Source organism: Muscardinus avellanarius (assembly GCF_963383645.1).
Source record: "Muscardinus avellanarius genome assembly, chromosome: 8".
In the NCBI taxonomy this organism is placed as follows: Eukaryota; Metazoa; Chordata; class Mammalia; order Rodentia; family Gliridae; genus Muscardinus; species Muscardinus avellanarius.
The window spans coordinates 2,722,657-2,746,852 of record NC_137794.1 but is presented as its reverse complement, the minus strand read 5'-3'; the positions used below and the strand labels follow the sequence as shown (position 1 = coordinate 2,746,852).

The window sequence follows — 24,196 nt, the reverse complement described above, 5'->3', positions numbered from 1 at the left end:
TCAACTTGACATAGGCATGTTAGTTTAAACTTACCGACCAGCATGATAATGAGGTACAGCATTTCTTCTATTAGAGTATTATTCTGCTGAACAACATCCTGTAAGTGGAGAACGTTCAGAGATAAGACACACACTGTACTCTCTCAGATGGTTCACATATCTAAAAAGAACAAAGAGGCTTCTATTTTTTATTTTGGGGGTACTGGGAACAGAATCCAGGGGCATTCTAACCCTGAGCTATACCCCCAGCCATATTTTTTATGGTACTGGGGGTAGAACCCAGAGGTTTTCTACCTCCGGGCTACACTCCCAGCCCTATTTTCTATTTTATTTGGGAAAGGGTCTCACTAAGTTGCTGAGAGCCTCACTAAGTAGCTGAGGCTGGCTTCGAACCTGTGCGACCCTCCTGTCTCAGCCTCCCAAGCGCGGGGATTACAAGCGTGCCCACCACGCCCAGCAAGATGCTTCTTTAGTGATACGCTGTGGTCTCATAAAACAAGTACTTACCTTGTGGGTAATCTCAGAACTAAATCTCTTTCCGTAGTCTGGTGTACTGAAAATCTGATAAAGTTCAAAGCGGCTGAGCAGTATCATCAGGAAATGGTTTGGATCCATCATGGAGACACCTGTCTTTTTTTGTTTGTTTGAGACACAAGAAAAGAGAAAGGTCAAAGAGACACTAAAAATCAGCAAGGTATTTTGGTGTACACAAGGAAAACCAGCTTACTTGTTCACCGATCCCAATAACAGATGTAAACTCACTTAGCCCGAGTCCCTACTGTGGCAGCCGACAAGTGGGACAGGAGTGGAAGCTGATAACAAACAATGCCTTCAAATGCTAAACCACACACGAGGATGACACCGACGATGTGCAAATGTTCTCTCCTTGTAATGCTTTGAAATAACTGTCTCCTAAAAGCTTGGCTCACAGTTTTATATCGGGGCTACTGTCTACTGTCTGGATTCTGATAAATGCCAATTCAGCTCCCAGTAATGTTAAACATACATGGCATTAAACTTTTATTGATGTCTCCATTTTTTTTTTTTTTTGGGGGGGTACTGGGGTTCCTGGAAGCCCTTCCTCCTCCAGGCAACTCTCACAGACCTATTTTATACTTTTTTATTTGGAAACTGGTTCTCCTTTTTTTTTTTTTTCTTTTGGTGATACTGTAGGTGGAACCCACAGGCTTTCTACCTCTGGGCTATACTCCCAGACCTTTTTTATATTTTATTTGGAAACAGGGTCTCACTACGTTGCTGAAAGCCTAAGTAGCTGAGGCTGGCTTCAAACCCGTGCGATCCTCCTGTCTCAGCCTCCCAAGCGCAGGGATTACAGGCTTGCACCACCACGCCTGGCTGAAACTGGTTCTCTTAAGCCAGCAAGGCTGACTTCGACCTGCACAATCCTCCTGTCTCCGCCTCCCAAGCACAGGATTACAAGCGTGCACCACCACGCCCGGCATGATGTCTCCATATTTTGGCCTGTGTGGTTAAGCGCTACACTAACTGAAATGACAACTATTAAGTATTAATTTCAACTGGATTTGGTGGCACATGCCTGTAATCCCAGTACTTGAGAGGGTAAGACAGGAGGATTGCAGGTTTGAGGACAGACACACACACACACACACACACACACACCAACACCACAAATGAATAAAATAAAAAAATAAAAAAATAAATTTCGATTCTCCTTTAATTCCACTGTAAAAGTTCTCTCTTTCTTTCTTTCTTTCTTTCTTTCTTTCTTTCTGCTACTAGGGATTGAACTCAGGGCCATTCTACATCCATGCTACACCCTCAGTCATTTATTTAGAAACAGCCTCGCTAAGTTCCAGATGACCTAAATAGCTGAGGCTGGCCATGATCCTCCTTTCTCAACCTCCCAAGTACTCAGATTAACAGCAAGCACCACCCTGCCCAGCTTGGATTTAAAAAAAAAAAGAAACGAGACCCGCTGCCACAGTCCAGGGAGAATGACGAGCCGACAGCGCTGTCTCCAGGCTGTGAGCCAAGTGGCGGGTAAGGCCGCGCCAAGGGCACCCAGAGGGACGCTGAGCCCGTGCTCACAAGCGAGAAGGGCCTTGGGGAAGGAGCAAGGAACACGAGACACCAGCGCCAGAGAGCATGGCAAATTTGGGGAACTTCGGTGTGTTTAGTATGAGAGGTCTTGATAGTTAAGGAGTTTAAGCTAGCTATTTAGTTTAAGCTGGTTATTTAACCAGAGGAAGCTGATAAACAGAGGATGGTTTTCAGGCTTTGGACTTTAACGACTGGGTCAGCTGTGGGACAATTCACCTAGACAGGGGACCTAGGACGGAAGCGCGGTGTGGCGGGAAGGAGTTCTTTGACCCTGCAGGTGGCAATATGCGCAAGCTGTGAGCCGCGAGTCCGCGGCTGCGTGGATGGGGCTGGGGTCACGCACTGCAGAGTGCTTGCAGTGACAGGGGAGGCAGAATTGACGAGCAACACACTCACCATCACTGTTAAGCTCAACGCTTTTAATTCATTACCTGAAGCATCACTATATCCTTGTCAAACATCTCACGCCTGCACTTCACATTATGGTAGTAGTAAATCTAAAAAGAAGCGAATGAGATGGGTGAACAGGCTTTTACTGGTGTCCATTCCTCTCGCCGCAACGCCCCGAGAGCACATGTGTTCCCGTAAGTACCAGCAGGGTGTGCGTGTGCTGTGGTCTCCTCGGCACTGACAGTCTTAGTGTGGCTAATTCATTACGAGTGTCCGTGAACGCTCACTGCATGGCTCTCACTTTGCAGCCAACTTTCTGGGTCTCCCCACAAAATGAAAGGTCACTGTTTCAGGAAGGCTGAGAGTTTCCACAACTTGGGGGGGGTGGGAAACACATATTAAGCCCTGGTGAGGTTTAAAACTTAAAATACCAACTCCAGAGCTATACTAAGAGGACTTTCTAAAATCTTTGTATCCAATTTAATTTAAAGAGGCAAAATTGGAGTAGGGCATGGTGTCACACACCTGTGACTTGGGAGGCTGACAGGAGGACTGCAGGTTTAAGACCCCCTCAGCAAGACCCTCTTTAAAAACAAAAAATAAAAAATAAAACAGGGCTGCGGGTATATCTTAGAGGTAGAGTGCCCCTGCGTTCAATCCCCAGGCCAAAAAATGAATGTAAAACCTGGGATTGTATTTTATTTTTACAATCTACTTCAGGAGAAAATCAAGACCACCATGGTTCGTTCCCCCCGCAATACTACTTCTTTATAGAGATGTATCTGGTGCAAGGTCACTCTCCGTCCATCGGGTACAGAGATAGAAACAGGCACACAACCCCTGGAGCGCTTTCCGCCCATTCCCCCCACCACCCATCTCTTTGAGATTAGATTGGTAATTTGTATACATATGGAGCATTATTTAAATATTTAATTATGTTTGGTACTAGGGGTTGAACTCAGTGGGTGTTCTACCTCTGGGTTTTACTCTCAGCCCTTTTTAAAAAAATTTTATGTTGAAACAGAGTCTCACTAAGTTGCTGAGGCTGGCTGTGAACTTGTGATCCTCCTGTCTCCGCCTCCCAAGTGCTGGCATTACAGAGATGTGCCGCCTCTCCCGGCCACTTAGTATTGTTTCTTTGAGTCTCCCCCCCTTCCTGTCTGTGCTCTTTTACCTTATTTCCAAATTTCTCTCTAGCCTCCACATACAAGAGAAAACGTACATTTATTTTGGGGGACTGGCTAATCTCACTTAGCATAATATTCTTGAGTTCCATCCATTTGCAATATTATTTCTTGACAAACCATAAATGAAATTTCCTACGAACCCTTTTTGGTTTATCATTACATTTATCCCTTCAAACAATCTTAATGTAGACATTAAAGTTTCAACGTCTAAGTCCTTCGAGAACTACAACTGTCACAGAAGCCAACAACTGGAGCGAAAACTTTTGAGTAGCTTACCTGGTTTACTAGCGAGAACCCGTTTCTTCTCCACATTCCAGCATGCACTTGGGCACATAAAACGAGGCATCTAAGAGGATGTTCTATCAACATCGGTGGGCTAAGTTCACTCTGCATGTCAGAAACAAAAATAAAAAATTAAGAAAGTTGGTTGACAGGGATTAAGAAATTATTTTACAAAACATTTGAGTGATAGTTAATTTTGTGTCCACCCATCTAGGGTATGGTACCCAGTTTATGGTCAACATCAGTACAGATGTTGCTTGTGAACTAACATTTAGTAGAATTTAAATGTAAGAGAACATTACCCTCCATACAGTGGATGGGCCTCACGAATTCAGCCTAAAGGCTATACGGTAAAAGACTGTTGGCGCTGAGGGAGAAGGAATTTTGCTTTCTTGATTCCCTCTGTTCCTTGACACTGCAATATCGCGTCTTCTCTGGGTCTCTCTAGTCCACCACGGGGTCACCAGGCCCCATAACCACCTAAGGCAATTCCTTAAAATAACTCTCTCTCTCTACACACACACACACACACACACACACACACACACACACACACCCTTGACTGGTTCTACTTCTCTGGAGAACCCAGACTACCATATGTTTCAATTTGATTTCAAATACAAGGAATGTATTTAATAGGCATTCATGTTTATTTACTTTTGCAGTGCTGGGGATCGAACCCAGAGGCATCTACCTCTGAGCTATACCCTCAGCCCTACTTTTCATCCTTTACTCTGAAACAGGGCCTAAGTTGTGGGGGGCTGCACTAAGTAGCTGAGGCTGGCTGCGAACCTGTGATCCTCCTGTCTCAGCCTCCCAAGTACTAGGATTACAAGCATCTGCCCCCAGCGCATAGCTCGGCATTCATGTCTAAATGTCAGAAGCACTTACTAGAGGCAGGAGCTCTGGAAATTTATAAGCCACTTCACTTTTGCTTAATAAAACATGCAAACCTGTGGGGAAGAAGAAACACAAAAGTACTTCTGTAAGTTAAAGTTTATTTAGAAAAAAAAAGCCTAATGACTCAACTTTAACTTTTTATAAATCTATAGAAACCTATCAGGTTACAATTTTTTTTTTTTTTTTTTTTGTGGGTCTGGGGATGGAACTCAGGGGCATTTGACCTCCAAGCTATACCCCCTGCCCTATTTTTTATTCTTTATTTTGAAACTGGGTCTCACTGAATTGCAGAGGGCCTAAGTAGCTGAGGCTGTCCGCGAACCGCGATCCTACAGGTCTCAGCCTCCCAAATGCTGGGATTACAAGCGTGTGCCACCACGCCCAGCTTTCAGGTTACAAATTTAAAACAAACTATAAGCTGGGCTTGGGAGCCCGAGACAGGAGGATCGCGCAGGTTCGAAGCCAGCCTCAGCTACTGAGTGAGGCTCTCAGCAACTTAATGAGACTCTGTTTCCAAATAAAGTATAAAATAGGTCTGGGAGTATAGCCTGGAGGTAGTAAAGCCCCTCAGTTCCACCCCCAGTACCACAAAAAAAACCCAACAAACTATATTCATAAACGAAGCTTTCCCAATTTTTTCAGTCAATCTCCTATCAAAGAAACAATTAGAACTAGTCTTATACATCCCAATACACACAGATATTCTTTTCTTTTTTTTTTTTTTTTTTTTTTTTTTTGGTGCTAGGGATTGAACCAAAAGGCATTTTATCTCTGAGCTATACCCCCAGCCATTTTTATTTATTTGGAAACAGGGTCTTATTAGGTTGCTGAAAGCCTAACTAAGTTGCTGAGGCTGGTCTCAAACCTGCGGTCTTCCTGTCTCAGCCTCCCAAGTACTGAGGTTACAGGTACATGCCACGACACCTGACCACACGGCCATTCTTAAAACAAAATGCCAGATATTCAAACAGCAAAAGCAGCTATGTACCACAACACAGTTATGTCAACTTTAAAAGTCAGGTTTCACTGGGTAGTGGAGCTTGTTTACATCTCAACAATAAGGAGAGATCTGTCAACTGAATAGAAAAACTGGCCTTGGGTTCATGGTCTCCAGTGCAGGACCCAGGCTTCACTGGCTCTTAACCTCAGGGTTCTTTTGTTCTTTTTTGTGTGTGTGGTACTAGGGATGGAACCCCCGGGGTCTTTCTACCTCCGGGCTACACTCCCAGCCCTATTTTTACATTTTATTTGGAAACAGGGTCTCATTCTGTTGCTGAGATCCTAACTAAGTAGCTGAGGCTGGCTTCGAACCTGCGTGATCCTCCTGTCTCAGCCTCCCGAGTACTAAGATTGCAGGCATGTGGCACCACACCCAGCTTTCTTTTTCTTTTTTTAATACTGGGGATTGAACCCAGGGGCATATTACCTTTAAGCTACACCCCTAGAACTACTTTCTTTTCTCTTTCTTTCTCTTTTTTTTTGGTGGTACCAGGAATTGATCCCAGGGGCTTTCTGCCTCCGAGCTACACCCCAAGCACTCTTTTATTCTCATTTGTTAACAGGGTCTCACTAAGTTGCAGGGGGCCTCACTAAGTAGCTGGGGCTGGCTGTGAACCCGCGATCCTCCTGTCTCAGCCTCCCAAGCACTAGGGTAGCTCAACCTCAGTTCTTTCCATTGTGTCCTGCCAAGACACTCCTGAACAGACAGTGCACTTCACGGTCTTATCAATATATACTGGCCAGCTGCTCACGCCTGGCAAGGAGCTTCCTCATGCAGGAAGACCTGCATTCCTGACCCACTCTAACAGCCTCCTCTCCACAGTCATTCCTCAAATAAATGGCTCTGTGCATGTCCACTTAGCTCGCTAATTAGATTATAAGCGTTCAAGACAAGGCTCAACAAATACAGTGAGATGAATCTTTCAAAATATAGGGCACACAGATTATGGAGAAGTAAAGACACAGGCAGAAATTAGTATATTTTCAGAACACTAACTAGGATTACAGATGTGCACCACCATGCCTGACTACAACCATACTTTCAAAGGAAGAAGAGATACGTGGCTAAGTTGGACAAGGGATTCACTTTCCTGCCTTCTAGTCCAATACTCTTCCAAAATACCATCTGCGGTCTATGTTGGCAATCAGGTTTCTTGATATAATTATAAAACAAAACTGGGCAAATAAGTTACAGGAGGCTTTTTTGGGAGTACACTCATAATTTCGCTCTGAGTAACTATGTGTTGGACTGTTTCAGTATGCCTATGTTTAAGAATAACATCATAAGCACCTGAACAATCTCAACAAGAACAACTCTGATACGGCACCCAGAAGGCTGCTGGACGGCAGTCTCCGCGTGTTACCGCTAATGACGAAGGGCAGGAGTGCCGCGGCCTGCGTCACAGCAGAAGGATGATGAAGCGGCACTGCGAACACCCAGGCCAGCGAGTTTTACAATAGGGATGAAAGAGGTCACCAAAACTCACACGAGGAGAAACAGACAACCTGATTTGGCCTACATCTATTAAATAAGTTGAATCGATAATTAATAACCTCCCCCAAACTGAGGCATCAGATGGTTGCACTGTTGAATACTACCAAACAGGTAAGAAATAATATAAATTCTCCACAATCTCTTCTAGAAAAAAAAGGACATGCCTTTTAACGTATTAAAAGTTAGCAGCCGGGCGTGGTGGCGCACGCTTGTAATCCCCGCGCTTGGGAGGCTGAGACAGGAGGATCCCACAGGTTCGAAGCCAGCCTCAGCTACTCAGTGAGGCTCTCAGCAACTTAGTGAGACCCTGTTTCCAAATAAAATAGAAAAAAAAGAATAGGTCTGGGAGTACAGCCCAGACGTACAAAACCCCTGTGTTCCACCCCCAGTACCACCAAAAAAAAAAAAAAAGTTAGTGAGCTACAAACATAAGAAAAATCCTATAGTTTGCAATGGGTAACTGTCTGTCACCACAACTTCTGCTGAGTTACATGGAACTAGAGAAACAACGGTGTGCAAGCAGAATAAGAACCCCAGAGTCAAGGAGCGGGGCTGGACTGCGAGGACCTGCAGAGGGGTAAGTGCACATTCAGTCTTTGGCTGCTGCACGGTGGAGCTTCAGAAGTTCTAACAACTATAAATGGCTTATAAGTTAAAAAAAAAAAATCACCTCACTATGGCCCTCTCTTATAACCTTCTGTTTAAAAGGTTACCCAGCAATAAATGAGTAAGAGATAGCTTAGAGGAAGAGACAAGCTAGGGTGGTTTTAATTAGCAAATGCCTAAGTGACAGATTAATTTCCTTGTTCTCCCGCAGCCTGAAGCTGAACTGATGAGCAATAAACCACATGAATCCGTAGTTAAGTCTGAGAGGCAGGACGGTGCAATGGTCATAAGCATGGCCTGTGGCCCAAACAGCGTCAAATGACCAACTCTGCTTCTCTCTGCTGGGTGGCGCAGTCCTCGCTATTCCTCCATCTTTCCAGCTGCAAAGCAATCTTAATAACAACACCTACCTCGAGGCCCATGTGACTAGAAGTTAGTAGTGCATGTTCAATTCTCAGAGTAATACGTTGCCACAGTAGGTGCGCACAAATACTAACCCCCGCAAACAGTAACTTAAGATAATCTTAGGCTTTGGGGAAATGCCTTACCTGCAAGTAAGCGAGACACCGGGAGGTGAATGCTAACTTTTTCCTGGGAAACACAGTATCTGATGGTCTCCACTGAATGTCCACAGATACTCAGTGTGAGAGGCTGCTCGCCATCCGTAAAGCCACCATGACACTGCGTCAACACGGAGAGGCATTTCTTGTAGGCTTCAATTAACACTTTTTCCTTAAAAAGAGGGTTTTTGGTAAGTTTCTCAAAAGACTGGGTACTATAACACTGAATAAGCACCTCAAGTTAGAAGATGAGGAAGTATTTCAAATGACATTACAGCAAAAGCAAACTCATTCCTCTCGCCCAAACCTCGGTTCTCCTCCAGTGGCCCTGGTCCAGGGAACGCCACCGCTGTATCGAGTTAGCTGTGCAAATTCAGATCTGCCGACACTGGCCTTGACCCCACTGCACACTGTCCAGTGTCCACCACGCTGCCTTGACCTCACTGCACGCCGTCCAGTCTCCACCACGCTGCCTTGACCTCACTGCACACCGTCCAGTGTACACCACGCTGCCTTGACCTCACTGCACGCCGTCCAGTGTCCACCACGCTGCCTTGACCTCACTGCACGCCGTCCAGTGTACACCACGCTGCCTTGACCCCACTACACGCCGTCCAGTGTACACCACGCTGCCTGGACCTCACTGCACGCCGTCCAGTGTCCACCACGCTGCCTGGACCCCACTGCACGCCGTCCAGTCTCCACCACGCTGCCTTGACACCAATGCACGCCGTCCAGTCTCTACCACGCTGCCTTGACCCCACTGCACGCCGTCCAGTGTCCACCACGCTGCCTTGACCTCACTGCACGCCGTCCAGAGTACACCACGCTGCCTTGACCTCACTGCACGCCGTCCAGTGTCCACCACGCTGCCTTGACCTCACTGCATGCCGTTCAGTGTACACCACGCTGCCTTGACCTCACTGCACGCCGTCCAGTGTCCACCACGCTGCCTGGACCTCACTGCACGCCGTCCAGTGTCCACCACGCTGCCTTGACCTCACTGCACGCCGTCCAGTGTCCACCACGCTGCCTGGACCCCACTGCACGCCGTCCAGTGTCCACCACGCTGCCTTGACCCCACTGCACGCCGTCCAGTCTCCACCACGCTGCCTTGACCCCACTGCACGCCGTCCAGTCTCCACCACGCTGCCTTGACCTCACTGCACGCCGTCCAGTGTCCACCACGCTGCCTTGACCTCACTGCACGCCGTCCAGTGTCCACCACGCTGCCTTGACCTCACTGCACGCCGTCCAGTCTCCACCACGCTGCCTTGACCTCACTGCACGCCGTCCAGTGTACACCACGCTGCCTTGACCTCACTGCACGCCATCCAGTGTCCACCACGCTGCCTTGACCTCACTACACGCTGTCCAGTCTCCACCACGCTGCCTTGACCTCACTGCACGCTGTCCAGTCTCCACCACGCTGCCTTGACCTCACTGCACACCGTCCAGTGTATACCACGCTGCCTTGACCTCATTGCACGCCGTCCAGTGTCCACCACGCTGCCTTGACCTCACTGCACGCCGTCCAGTGTACACCACGCTGCCTTGACCTCACTGCACACTGTCCAGTGTCCACCACGCTGCCTTGACCTCACTGCACACTGTCCAGTGTCCACCACGCTGCCTTGACCTCACTGCACGCCGTCCATTGTCCCCACGCTGCCTTGACCTCACTGCACGCCGTCCAGTCTCCACCACGCTGCCTTGACCTCACTGCACGCTGTCCAGTCTCCACCACGCTGCCTTGACCTCACTGCACGCCATCCATTGTCCACCACGCTGCCTTGACCTCACTGCACGCCATCCAGTGTCCACCACGCTGCCTTGACCTCACTGCACGCCATCTAGTGTACACCACGCTGCCTGGACCTCACTGCACGCCGTACAGTGTACACCACGCTGCCTTGACCTCACTGCACGCTGTCCAGTCTCCACCACGCTGCCTTGACCTCACTGCACGCCGTCCAGTCTCCACCACGCTGCCTTGACCTCACTGCACGCTGTCCAGTCTCCACCACGCTGCCTTGACCTCGCTGCACGCCGTCCAGTGTCCACCACGCTGTCATCCCACCTCTAAACCTCCCTCGACACCAGCCACGGTTCTGCTCCAGTCACCCCAAGGCACTGCCGGCCGGCTCCCTATTAAATTCCTGTCTCAACTCTGGCCCCCTCTCTCCATCCTCCACACAGTAATCTCCACAAACATGGAAGGGCGTCCTGTACTTTCTTAAGTAGTCCCCACCACAGCTCCCCCAACTGACTTAGAATACTTGACCCCACTGCACTTCCAAACTTCCTTCCATGGTTCCCAAGGCTCTGCACAGGGAGCTGGGCCTGCTCACCCCTCTGCTCCAACCACAAAGCCTCCGCCAGCCCCTCACCATGGAGGGGGTACAAGTGTCTTCTAGCCAGGACTATTTAGTCTTTGTTCAGTAAAAAGGTATACATTGTCCAGATCTCAGCCCTTTCCTGATCCCTAATCTATAGCCTTTTATCTAGACTTTATCACTAAAAGAAGGCCAAAATAATTTTAAGTCACAGGAAAAATAAATCAATTGCAAAATTTTATTTTTTCATAAATATATAAACTACTACTATGACTACTTATTAATATTTTAGTACTGGAAAGCCAATCCAAGGGCATTCTACCTCCAAGCTATTTATTTCCTCAGCACCCCCCCTTATTTTTTAAATTTTAAAACAGGGTCTAAGCCGGGCATGGTGGCGCACGCTTGCAATCCCAACACTTGGGAGGCTGAGGCAGGAGGATCGCACAGGTTTGAAGCCAGCCTCAGCTACTCAGTGAGGCTCTCAGCAACTTAGTGAGACCCTGTTTCCAAATAAAATGGAAAATAGGTCTGGGAGTATGGCCCAGAGGTAGAAAGCCCCTGTGCTCCACCCCCAGTACCACCAAAATAATAAATAAGAAAAAAAATAAATTAAAATAAAATAGGGCTGGGGGAGGAGCTCGGAGGTAGAATGCCTGAGTTTGATCCCCAGTACCAAAACAATTCAACTTTTAAATTTTTATTCAATTGATGCATGGAAAAGGAAAATATGCTATTTTATGGGCTAAGCTATAAAACTATTTTCTCAAAGTCTTTCCAAATTTTCCTTTTCTTAGCTCCCACCCGCAGGCAAAACTCACGTCTAGAGCGCACCAGTCCTGCATCATTGAGATGACGTGCGTCAATTTCATCTGGAGTGTGAAGGCTGCTTCCCACTCCGGTTCCATTTCAATGTGTTGTCCCACTTGCCGTGTGATTGGATCCATCCCCTTAAAAAGTGAAAAAATTTATATGAATAAAAATTAGTTTTTCTTTGATAAGGAAACCTAAGAAACAATGTAGACGTATATAGTGATTATAAAAGCACATAAAAGATTTACTAGGAAACATAAAGTAGTATGAGTTTGTGGTATTTTAAGTTATGTATTTATACAACATTCTCTAAGATACAAGAAAAATTCAAGTAAAATTTAGTGGATTATTTTAGAGGCCATCTTCTGTTTTAGACAATAAAATACTACAAATACTTCACTGCAATAATCCTTAGAACCCCTTTTAACTCTGTTATCTAAAAAAAGAATGTTAAAAGAAATCCAATGGACTTTTTTTTTTATGGTAGTGATAGCGACTGAACCCAGGGCAGCACTTTAGCAGGCTTAAAAATGTTAATGAAGTGATTAATATAAAACATATTAGCTGGGCGTGGTGGCGCACGCTTGTAATCCCAGCATTCGGGATCCTCCTGCCTCAGCCTCCCAAATACTGGGATTACAAGCATGCACCACCTCACCTGGTTCAACAAATAGCTTTTAAAACAAAAAGAATATTACTTTTTTAGAAAAGTACTTTTTTAGAAAGTACTTTAACTATGTGAGAACTATTAATAGAGAATTTAGAATACTTTGAGTATTCAAAATGACCAGAGTAGCTACTGTTCCCATAGATACATATTACTATGATACTAAATGAAATCTCCATGAGCTACCTGACTCGAGAACTGTTTTCTTTTTTTTTTTTTTTTTTTTTTTGGTGGTACTGAGGTTCCTGGAAGCCCTTCTACCTCCGGGCTACACTCCCAGACCTATTTTATATTTTTGAAACAGGGTCTCTTACGCCAGCGCGGCTGGCTTCGAACCTGCGCGATCCTCCTGTCTCCGCCTCCCAAGCGCGGGGATTACAAGCGTGCGCCACCACGCCCGGCCGAGAACTGTTTTCTAAAATGTTGGATCACTGGGCACAGTGGCGTCTCCTCTAATTCCAGTGACTTGGGAGGCTGAGTCTTGGACAGGATTCCAAATTCAAGGCCAGTCCTGGCAACTTATCAAGACCTTCCTCAAAAACAAACACACCAACAGAGCTGATGATGTAGCTCGGTGGTTTAAAGGAGCCTGGGTTCAATACCTACTAAAGCACTCCCCGCTCAAGATGAGTCAACATTATGGTCATTCTTTCTCTCAGGAGAGCCAGATGGCTACAAAAGGACTCACAGGTTTGACAGATCTCTCCTATCTTCTTACAGTTAACCGTGGTTAAATAATCTATTGATTTCTACTTCTAGATTCTGATTTGTATATAGGTATGTTTCTTTCTTATTTATATTTTTGGTAGCACTGGAGATTGAACCCAGAAGCCTTCTACCTCTGAGCCATACCCCAGCCCCATTTTATTTTGAAACAGGGTCTCCCTAGGTTTAATGAGTCTCACTATTTGCTGAGGCTGTCCTCGAACCTGCAATCCTCCTGTCTCAGTCTCCCAAGTACTGGGATTATAAGCCTAAAACAACATGCCAAGCTTAGGTATGTTTCTGAAAATAAAATTAAACAGGGGGAAAAGTTCCATCCACACTGTAATATATAAAATTCACCCAAGGAGAGAAAAAGAAGTAACAAAACAAAGCTGGGCGTACAGCTCAGTGGCAGAGTGCTTGCCTGGCATGCAAGAGGCCCTGGGTCCATCTCTAGCACCACAGAACAACTACTACTATAGGTTCTCACACTGTCACTTCACAACTGGAATATATTTCCAACTAAGCATATTAAAAACAAAACTTGTGCCGAGCGTGGTGGCGCACGCTTGTAATCCCCGCGCTTGGGAGGCAGAGACAGGAGGATCGCGCAGGTTCGAAGCCAGCTGCGCGCACTGGCTTAAGAGACCCTGTTTCCAAATAAAAATGTAAAAATAGGTCTGGGAGTGTAGCCCAGAGGTAGCAGGGCTTCCAGGAACCCCAGTACCACCAAAAAAAAAAAAAAAAAAAAAAAAAAAACAAAACTTGTGACTTCTAGAGCAAAAATATTAATGGTAACCAAAAGAATCACCAAACAGAAAGGAGGATCGCGCAGGTTCGAAGCCAGCCTCAGCTACTGAGTGAGGCTCTCAGCAACTTGGTGAGACCCTGTTTCCAAATAAAATACAAAAATGGGTCTGGGAGTGTAGCCCGGAGGTAGAAAGCCTCTGGGTTCCACCCCCGGTACCACAAAAAAAAAAAAAAAAGAAATGTGCCCACAATGAAAAAACAAAAACAAAAATGCTGAGAGAAAGCTGTCCAGTTCAACAATAAACAAAAAGCAAGAGAAATTTAAAGAAAAAAGAAAATCACATCAGTGTATACATACCTGCATGCATTTCAGTAATTCCAGAAAAGCATCAAAGCCTTCTAGAAACTTCTGCCTCAGTTCGTCTGACCACACCGTTGGTTTGCTAATTAACACGTACCTGGACGGGACGACAGTAGCAAAGAGCATTTGAGCACAGGCACCTTAAAGGCTACAACTGGCCTGAAACTTTTAAAACACTTACTTGAGGTCTAAAATAAGACTCTGAACCCTCCTGAACTTGAAGGCTTGTAAAGCAGTGTATCGTTCAAACTGAAATCTGCCCTGGGCATCTCGATGCCGCAGATGATCCATGAAAGTCCTGATTATAATGGTCAGCAGGTTCTCTTCTGTGATGAGCATTCGTGCCTGGAAGGACGTCAGATGTACAATGTACCACGAGAGAAAAGTACCAAGAGGCTACAAGCGTCAGCAACATTGCTTAGCATTTGCAATTTAAATGCTTTTCAACACGAATATGTATCATAAATCCATTATTGGCTATTTCTTTTTGTGTGTGTGTAACTGGGGATTGACCACAGGGGCATTATACCTCCAAGCTTATCTCCAGCCCAACTGTATTTCTTACTTGGAAACAGGGTCTCACCAAGTGGCTGTGAGCCTCACTGCATGCGGAGGCTGTCCCTGAACCTGCAATCCTCCCGTGGCAGCCTCCAGTCCTGGGATGACAGGCCTGCACCACCAGCGTGGTGACGACACTCAGTGACGATGACAGGAGCAGGCGTGGTGGCCTCTGAGCTGCTTCGGGGCCGCTGTCCGGGGAGGACAGAGGGAGCCTCGTACTCGTCCAGGCCCACCACAGCAGTCGTAAGACCTTCCTTTCTGTTCTGTCCTGGGGTCCAGGCGTCCTGCTGCAGAGCTACACGCCTGGCCCTTGGGGTTTATTGGGGATCGAGGCGTCCTGCTGCAGAGCTACACACCTGGCCCTTTGGGGTTTTACTGGAAACAGGGTCTTGCTAAGTTGCTGAGGCTGGCCTGCAATCCTCCTCTCTCAGCCTGACTTTGGTCATTTGACATTTGTGGGAAGGAAATTTGAGAAGAGCAGAAAGCCTGACTGAGGCAGTGACGGGGCAGTCTTAGTAAGGCAAAAAATCCAAAATAATAGCTCACGACCACACAGGGGATGGGAGTATCCCAGGGTCTCGACTGGAAACCCTTAGCTACACTGGGTGGGGGGAAGCAGCAGTAAGGCCAAGACTTGACTAAACAACCTGAAATCATAGTGATTCCTATATTGACTAGTGACTGGCCTCACTTCATCTGCTGAAGGAGAGCACAACATGCCACCCAACACTTTACATTTGAAGCCCGGCATAGAGGCCCACACTGGATCGCAGGTTCAAGACCAGCCTTAGCAACTTAGCAAAATTGGTTCAATATAAAAAATAAAATTAAAAAAGGGCTGGGGGGTGTAGCCTGGAGGTAAAAATGCCCCTGAGTTTCAATCCTCAGTACCAAGGGAAGGAAGGAAGGAAGGAAGGAAGGAAGGAAGGAAGGAAGGAAGGAATAGCCAGGTGTGGTGGAGCTCTCTTGGGAGGCCTAGACTGGAAGATCTTAGGTTCACGGCCAACCTCGGCTACTTAGTGAGACCCTGTTTCAAAATAAAGAATAAAGAATAGGGCTGGGGTATAGCTCAGAGGTAGAATAACCCTGGGTTCAACCTTCAGTTACACACACATAAAAATAAAAACATAAATTAAAAATATGTCAGACTAGCTAGGTGTGGTAGCACATGCCCACAATCCCAGTACTTAAAAGGCTTTGACAGGAGGATCACAGGTTTGAGAGCAGCCTCAGCAATTTAGCAAGACCCTGTTTCAAAAAGGGCTAGGGATGTAGCTTGGAAGCAGAATGCCCGTGGGTCTAATCCCCAGTACCAAAAAAAAAAAAGTGCCAGGGTATAACAAGAGCACTGTAAATATCTACCCACGAAAAAGCTAAGTGTGTGTGTGTGTGGGGGGGGGTACTGGGGTTTGAACACAGGACTGCTCTATTACTGAGCTACACCCCACACTTTATTTTGAAACAGGGTCTCAGCTGGGCATGAGGGTGCCTGCTTGTAATCCCAGTACTTGAGAGGCTAAGACAGGAGAATCACAGGTTCAAAGCCAGCCTCAGCAACTTAATGAGGCTCTCTGCAACTTAGTGAGACCGTTTCCAATTAGAAATAAAATCAGGCTGGAGGTATATCTCAGAAGTAGAATACCTCTTAGTTCATTCCCCAGTGTCAAAAAGAAAGAAAGAAAGAAAGAAAGAAAGAAAGAAAGAAAGAAAGAAAGAAAGAAAGAAAGAAAGAAAAACAGGATCTGCACTAAGTTGCTAAGGCTGGCCTCAACTTGCAATCCTCTGTGCTCAAGCCTCCCGGCACAAGCATTATAGGCCTGCGCCCCTGGCCAGATTCCAACAGCTCTTTATTGCCACCCCATGCTTGTAAGATGGAAACTAAGTTCCTTAACTTGACCTTCAATAACAGCTTTGATGGGGAAACTACGCCAGTATCCCCTTTGCATGGACCTCGATCCCCCTCCCACATAAAGGAGCCTTCCTTAGAGAAGCCCTCCCACCTGCAGGAAAAGGTCATGTCTCTCATACTCTCTAGAACTCTGCCCTCTATCACTGAGCTACACCCACAGACCCCTCAAAGAGAGCCAATTGTTCAGAATTCTAAATTACAGTTTCAAGACAGGTGTCGTGGCCCTGTAATTCCACTTGCTGGGAGACTGAGACAAGAGAATCAAAGGACTGACAGCTTCAACAGGTAGCAAGATTCTCAGCAACCTAGGGAGACCCCGTTTTCAAACAAACAAAATGGCTGGGAAACTCAGAGGTAGAGTGCCCCAGGTTCAACCCCCAGTACCAAAAATAAGTCAATGAGCCGGGCGTGGTGGGCACACTTGTAACCCCAGCATTCGGGAGGCTGAGACCGGAGGATCGCGGTTCGCAGACAGCCTCAGCTCCTTAGTGAGGCCCTCCGCAACTCAGTGAGACCCTGATTCAAAATAAAGAATAAAAATAGGGCAGGGGTGTAGCTTAGAGGTCGAATGCCCCTGGGTTCCACCCCCAGACCCGCAAAAAAAAGTAAATAAATAATAAATAAACGAACAATTACACGGCTCTTTCCAACTAGGGAAGAGCAAGGAGAGCACGCTCTGTTCACCAGGGCTCTTCCAAGTCTACAACTGTGCCAGAACATGTTTTAATAAAGTATATGACTATTTTTATAGTATAGGAGATGGAACCCAGAAGCATTCTACCTCTGAGCTCACCCCAAGCCCCATTTATATGTGTGTGTGTGAGTGTGTGTGTGTGAGTGTGTGTGTGTGTGGTAGAGGGGTGGAACCCAGAAGCATTCTACCTCTGAGCTCACCCCAAGCCCCATTTATATATGTGAGTGTGTGAGTGTGTGAGTGTGTGTGTGTGTGTGTGGTAGAGGGGTGGAACCCAGGGGCATTGTAGCTCAGAGCTATACCCCCAGCCCCATTTATATATGTGAGTGTGTGTGTGTGTGTGTGTGTGTGTGTGTGTGTGTGTGTGGTAGGGGGGTGGAACCCAGGGGCATTGTAGCTCAGAGCTATACCCCCAGCCCCATTTATATATGTGAGTGTGTGTGAATGTGTGTGTGTGTGTGTGTGTGTGTGTGTGTGTGTGTGGTAGAGAGGTGGAACCCAGGGGCATTGTAGCTCAGAGCTATACCCCCAGCCCCATTTATATATGTGAGTGTGTGAGTGTGTGTGTGTGTGTGGTAGGGGGGTGGAACCCAGGGGCATTGTAGCTCAGAGCTATACCCCCAGCCCCATTTATATATGTGAGTGTGTGTGTGTGTGTGTGTGTGTGTGTGTGTGTGTGGTAGAGGGGTGGAACCCAGGGGCATTGTAGCTCAGAGCTATACCCCCAGCCCCATTTATATATGTGAGTGTGTGTGTGTGTGAGAGTGTGAGTGTGTGTGTGTGTGTGTGTGGTAGAGGGGTGGAACCCAGGGGCATTGTAGCTCAGAGCTCACCCCCAGCCCCATTTATATATGTGAGTGTGTGAGTGTGTGTGTGTGTGAGAGTGTGAGTGTGTGTGAGTGTGTGTGTGGTAGAGGGGAGGAACCCAGGGGCATTGTAGCTCAGAGCTATACCCCCAGCCCCATTTATATATGTGAGTGAGTGTGTGTGTGTGAGTGTGGTAGAGGGGAGGAACCCAGGGGCATTGTAGCTCAGAGCTCAACCCCAGCCCCATTTATATATGTGAGTGTGTGTGAGTGAGTGTGAGTGAGTGAGTGTGTGAGTGTGTGTGAGTGAGTGTGTGGGGGGGGGTAGAGGGGTGGAACCCAGGGGCATTGTAGCTCAGAGCTCACCCCCAGCCCCATTTATATATGTGAGTGTGTGAGTGTGTGTGTGTGTGTGTGTGTGTGTGTGTGTGTGTGTGTGTGGTAGAGGGGAGGAACCCAGGGGCATTGTAGCTCAGAGCTCACCCCCAGCCTGATTGTTTAGTCTTTTTATTTTGGAATCAGTGTCTCACTGACTTGCGGGCCTCACTAAGGACCTGAGGCTGTTCACAAACCTCAATCCTCTAGTCTCAGCCTCCTGAATGCTAGGATTACAAGTGTGCGCCACCATGCCTGGCATTGGTTTTTAGTTAATACATGTATTAAGACAAATGATGGCTTCAGGAACAAGCAGAAAAGCATAGTAAAAGGCCACGCCAACACTGTGATTCAAATGCCTAAGTTACCACCACTTCTCAAACTGAGATGGCATACAGTGATTCTAATAGTCTGATTCTAATGTCAAGGATAAATGTGATAATCATTAATGATAAATCATCCCTTCAAAACTTCCAGGAAGTGCTCTGAAAAAGTATAGATTGGGTTTAAATAAAGAATTACTTGGAAGCCGGGCGTGGAGGTGCACGCTTGTAATCCCAGCATTCGGGAGACTGAGACCTCAGCTACTTAGTGAAGCCCTCTGCAACTCAGTGAGACCCGGTTTCAAAATAAAGACTAAAAATTAGGGCAGGAGGTGTGGCTCAGAGGTCAAATGCCCCTGGGTTCCATTCCCAGACCCGCAAAAAAAAAAAAAAAAAAAAAGAATTACTTTGATATATGTTCTACTGTGGCTAAAGGTGTCTGAAGTCTGACTGCCTATTATTAAAATATGATTTAGGAATACACAGATCTTAATTCTCTATTACTTTAAGGCTTTATTTTTGTTAATGGATAAACAAGAAAGTCTTCTAATCTTTCAGTACTTACAAGTGAAGGAACTGTGAATATCTGAACCGAGAGGTCTGCGATTGAAAACTCTCTGTCGTGGTCATCTGTCACATAATCACTCTGCAAACGCTCATAGTTCTATTAAGAAGGCAAAAGAGAGCAAGGAATGCCAGCTATCAGTGACAAAGAGAAGGCGAGCGCTACTCACCAGCGTCGGTGCGGTGAAGAGCTGGACAGACAGAGCAGCCACCGACACTGCTCGCTCGTGATCGTCCTCCATAAAATCTCTCTGCAACTGCTGGTAATTCTAAACAACAAGGGGGAGATGCACCTCTAATCCACAGTGCCCGAATGGAGAAGGTTAATGAAGTCAGCGCTGGGAGGGCGCCAGGACACGCTGCTATGAGAATGCAAGGGAGCCAGTTCTAGCACCTCTCTGGAACCTGTGGAGTCCTGTGTAACACTGGCTCTTCTGAGCACAAGGGCAGCGTACAGCTGCTCAAAGCCCACAGTGGCACTGTGACTGGGCCATACCACAGCAGCTCCGCACTGTTCCTCACGGAAACAGACTCTCATTACTACTGACTGTGGCTCAGAATCATTTGATGACTCCTGCAAAGTACACGTGCTGGTCCCCACCCTGGGCGAGGCTGCTGCGGCAGGCTGGAGAATGGAAGACAAACGTGTATTTTGAAAAAGGACTCCAATGATTCTTAAATGCTCTACGAATTCCTAATTCAGAGGAATACAGAAACAAGTGGTTAGCTTAACTACACGCTGCAGAAAGGGAAAAGAACTTCATTCAACCACATCGACTACCTAGACTGCAGATCCCAAGTCCATCCACATAGGCCGCTTCCACTCCGATCACTGTCCCCCATGACTTTACGAGGACGGATGACGTAACTCACCACGGCACAGGCTCCCTTCTCCACTCACTACCTCATCGCACCGGGACTGCACACATGGCATCTACATTATCAGGAAAGGTGACGCGCAAGGCTCACTACCGTAACGATTCTACTGATGAACGGTGATGACGTTTCTCAGAATTTAAAATCGCACACTGGTGTATTAATAATAGATCCTAGTTTTTTGGAGTCTAGATTTAATCAGGAGCTATAATTATACTGTAAATAACCTATTTTGTTAATTGCCAAAACTGAGAAAATACTTACTTTTGCAAATCGAACAGCAAACAGTTTCTTGTATTTCAAATCCATCAGGAGGCTGCTCATGAAGAGCTGATGATACACACTCCTAGCACCTGTAAAAAAAGCAGGAATAAGACAACGATATTTCCAAACAAGCCAAAAGTGACCTTTCCAAAGATTTCATGCAATCTAGGGTATTTTGTAAATTATTACTATTATTATTGTGTGTGTCTGCATGCGCGCAAGTGTGTGTGTTTCACTAGGAATAATATCCAGGAGCGTTCTACCTCTTGATACAACCCCACACCTATTTTATTTTTTATTTTTATTTATTTATTTTTGGGTGGTACTGGGGGTGGAACCCAGAGGCTTTCCACCTCCAGGCTATACTCCCAGACACATTTTCTATTTTATTTTGAAACAAGGTCTAAGTTGCTGAGAACCTCACTAAGTAGCTGAGGCTGGCTTCGAACCTCTGCGATCCTCCTGTCACAGCCTCCCAAGCACTGGGATTACATGCGTGTGCCACCACGCCGGCTTTATTTTTTATTTTGAAACAGGGTTTCACCAAGTTGCTGAGAGCTTCACTAAATTGTTGAGGCTGGCTTTGAACCTGTGATCCTCCTGTCTCAGCCTCCCAAGTACTGGGATTACAAACTGTGCCCACACCTGGCTCAATCTAGGCTATTTTAAAAAGCTAAGAGCGCCGGGCGTGGTGGGCACACTTGTCATCCCCGCGCTTGGGAGGCAGAGACAGGAGGATCGCGCAGGTTCGAAGCCAGCCGCGCGCGCTGGCTTAGGAGACCCTGTTTCCAAATAAAAATGTAAAAATAGGTCTGGGAGTGTAGCCCGGAGGTAGAAGGGCTTCCAGGAACCTCCATAACACACACACACACACACACACACACACACACACACACACACACACACACGTAGAAGGGCTTCTAGGAACCCCAGTACCACACACACACACACACACACACACACACCCCAAGAGCAACAGCCTGGTGTGGTGGCGCATGCTTGTAATACCAGCATTCGGGAGGCGGAGACCAGAGGAGGATCATGGTTTGCAGAAGCCTCAGCTACTTAGATCCTTCACAACTCAGTGAGACCCTGTTTCAAACATAAAAAGACTAAAAAATAGGGCTGGGGGTGAAGCTTGGAGGTAGAATGCCCCTGGTTCCATCCCTGGTACCGCAAATAAATAAATAGCCAAGAACAACATTCTATGTTTCCCTTAACACAAAATATTTGTAATCTGGTAATTATAAAATCAGGTTTCCACCAGGCATGGTGGCGCATGCTTGTAATCCCCGTAATTGGGAGGCGAAGACAGAGGATTGTATAGATTCGAAGCCAGCCTCGCTGGCTTCAGAGACCCTGTTTCCAAATAAAAATATAAAAAATAGGTCTAGGAGTGTAGCCCGGAGTTAGAAGGGTTTCCAGTACCCCAGTACCGCCCCCTCCCCCCAAAAAAAATCAGGTTTCCTTTTTCTTTTTGTGGTACTGGGGACTGAACCCAGGGCAACTGATCTCTGGGCTGCACTCTCAGCCCTTTTAGTTGTTTGTTTGTTTTTTTTTAAACAGGATCTTACTACATTACTGAGGCTGGTCTTGAACCTGTGATCCTCCTGTCTCAGCCTCCTAAGTACTAGAATTAGAGGAGTGTGCCACCACACCCAGCTAAATATAATCTAGGTCACAGACCAAAATATGTCCCCTCGCCACAAATGACAAAGACCATAATTAAGCCAGTTTACCCACCGCAGTGCTGGGGTCTAAACTCAGGACCTCAGGCAAGCTAAGCACACTCTACCACTGCCAACTCTATATTGCTATTTTTAAGTGTAAATAAATTTATTAAATGCCTTCCAAAATTTAAAAAAAAAAAAAAAAACTTTAACATCCCACCCATGTCTTAAAAGTAGAAGAGACTCACCTTTCCATAGTTTGGAATCGCTAAGCATCAATCTGTCCACTAGAGAAGAGTTTTCACCATACAGCCCTTCCTGTAATCCAACTTGACATAAGATTCGGCGAAGGCCATCTTTAAATAGAAGGAACAGTAGTCATGAAATAACTCATATATTAAAGTGACATTTTAGTATATATTCAAATGGATCTGTAGATTTTTAATATTTTATTTTGGTATGAAGATTGAACCCAAGTGGCATTCTATTTCTGAGCTACACCCACAGCCTTATTTTATTTATTTTGACAAAAGAGTCTCATTAAGTGCTGGGCGTGGTGATGCATGCTTGTAATCCCAGCATTTGGGAGGCTGAGACCTGGAAGATCGTGGTTCTCGGACAGCCTCAGCTACTTAATGAGGCCCTCTACAACTTAGTGAGACCCTGTTTCAAAATAAAGAATAAAAAATAGGGCAGGGGGCATAGCTCAAAGGTCAAATGTCCCTGGGTTCCATCCCTAGACCTGCAAAGAAAATAAAAAGTCTCATTAAGTTGTTGAGAGCCTTACTAAGTTGCTATGGCTGGCCTTGAACCTATGATCCTTCTGTTTCAGCCTCCCATGTACTGGAAGAATAACAAGTGCTGCCACCATGCTTGGCCAGATGTTTAAATGTTTTATTAAAGACATATCGAAAAAAACAAAAAAAAAATCACATTTATTCAGAAAAAAAGAAACACTGCTTATGATAATAGCATTTTCACAAAATGGTGAAAAATTCCAAATCTCACATTATATACAACTCTTCCTTCAGAATGTGAAAATAAACATCTACCAGAAGGGAATGCCTCTTATACCTCTTATACTTTAATAAATTTAATTAGAGGGAAAAAATCCCCAAACTACTGAAATACTCTCTTTAAGCACTTAGGCTAATTAAAGCAAATTATAGTAAAATTGTTATCAACCTCATGACAGTTGGAAGCAGGTATGAGATTATGCAAACATTTAAAGGATGCATAACCGCTATAGTATATAGCAGTCTGCTTATTAATGCTATACAAAATGTTCACTCATTATACAAAAGTTCACTGCAGACCTGCCATAGGAAAGATCCTAGAAGACAAATTTCTACATTTCCTAAATGCTAAACTTTAGAAAAGTTCTTCAAATATAAGCATAAAATAACCAAACTTTAACAATTTTTGTTCTATATTTTATCATTTAAACAGCTGTTTTAATTCTTAAAATCATGCAAAATAACCAGAAAACAATGAAGCCAAAAAACTCACTATTTAGCTGGGGATGGTGGCGCGTGCTAGTAATCCCTGCGCTTGGGAGGCTGAGACAGGAGGCTCGCACGGGTTCGAAGCCAGCCTCAGCTACTTAGGCTCTCAGCAACTTAGGGAGACCCTGTTCCCAAATGAAGTATAAAACAGGCCTGTGAGTATACCCTGGAGATAGAAAAACCCCTGGGTTCTACCCCCAGTACCACAAAACAAACAAAACAAAAGAAAACAATTTAAATAACATAACTTTTTCCTGTATGTGTGTGGGGTACTGGGGATTAAACCCGAAAGCATTCTACCTCTGAATTACACACAGCCCTATTTTTTATTTTATTTTGATGAGAATCTCTCTACTTGCTGAAGCTGTCCTCAAACCTGTGATCCTCCTGTCTCAGCCTCCCAGGTACTGCGATTACAAGTGTGTCCCACAACATCCAGCTCTATGGAAGCACAGTCCCCAGCATGAAGGAATCCCAGTGAGAAAACTAAAACTGGAGAGTGTGGGACTTAGAAAA

The 24,196-nt window shown here is 45.9% G+C and overlaps 1 protein-coding gene across 5 annotated transcripts in view; it reads right to left on the bottom strand.

The window, feature by feature from the left end:
* The window catches only part of UBR2 (ubiquitin protein ligase E3 component n-recognin 2), a gene marked incomplete at both ends in the record, with an annotated part of 117,362 nt that overhangs the window by 59,669 nt on the left and 33,497 nt on the right, over window positions 1-24,196 (bottom strand). For 3 of the 5 annotated variants that reach the window (XM_080699685.1, XM_080699684.1, XM_080699686.1), the window contains 12 exons: window positions 35-98; window positions 508-630; window positions 2,514-2,579; window positions 3,936-4,046; window positions 4,833-4,894; window positions 8,490-8,673; window positions 11,659-11,787; window positions 14,131-14,230; window positions 14,315-14,478; window positions 19,367-19,465; window positions 20,506-20,594; window positions 22,424-22,531. In XM_080699685.1, coding sequence (XP_080555811.1) covers window positions 35-98; window positions 508-630; window positions 2,514-2,579; window positions 3,936-4,046; window positions 4,833-4,894; window positions 8,490-8,673; window positions 11,659-11,787; window positions 14,131-14,230; window positions 14,315-14,478; window positions 19,367-19,465; window positions 20,506-20,594; window positions 22,424-22,531 — 1,299 coding nt within the window. Of the gene's footprint in view, window positions 1-34; window positions 99-507; window positions 631-2,513; window positions 2,580-3,935; window positions 4,047-4,832; window positions 4,895-8,489; window positions 8,674-11,658; window positions 11,788-14,130; window positions 14,231-14,314; window positions 14,479-19,366; window positions 19,466-19,535; window positions 19,635-20,505; window positions 20,595-22,423; window positions 22,532-24,196 lie in introns of all 5 variants that reach the window. The other 2 variants (XM_080699687.1, XM_080699688.1) reach the window with 1 other exon arrangement.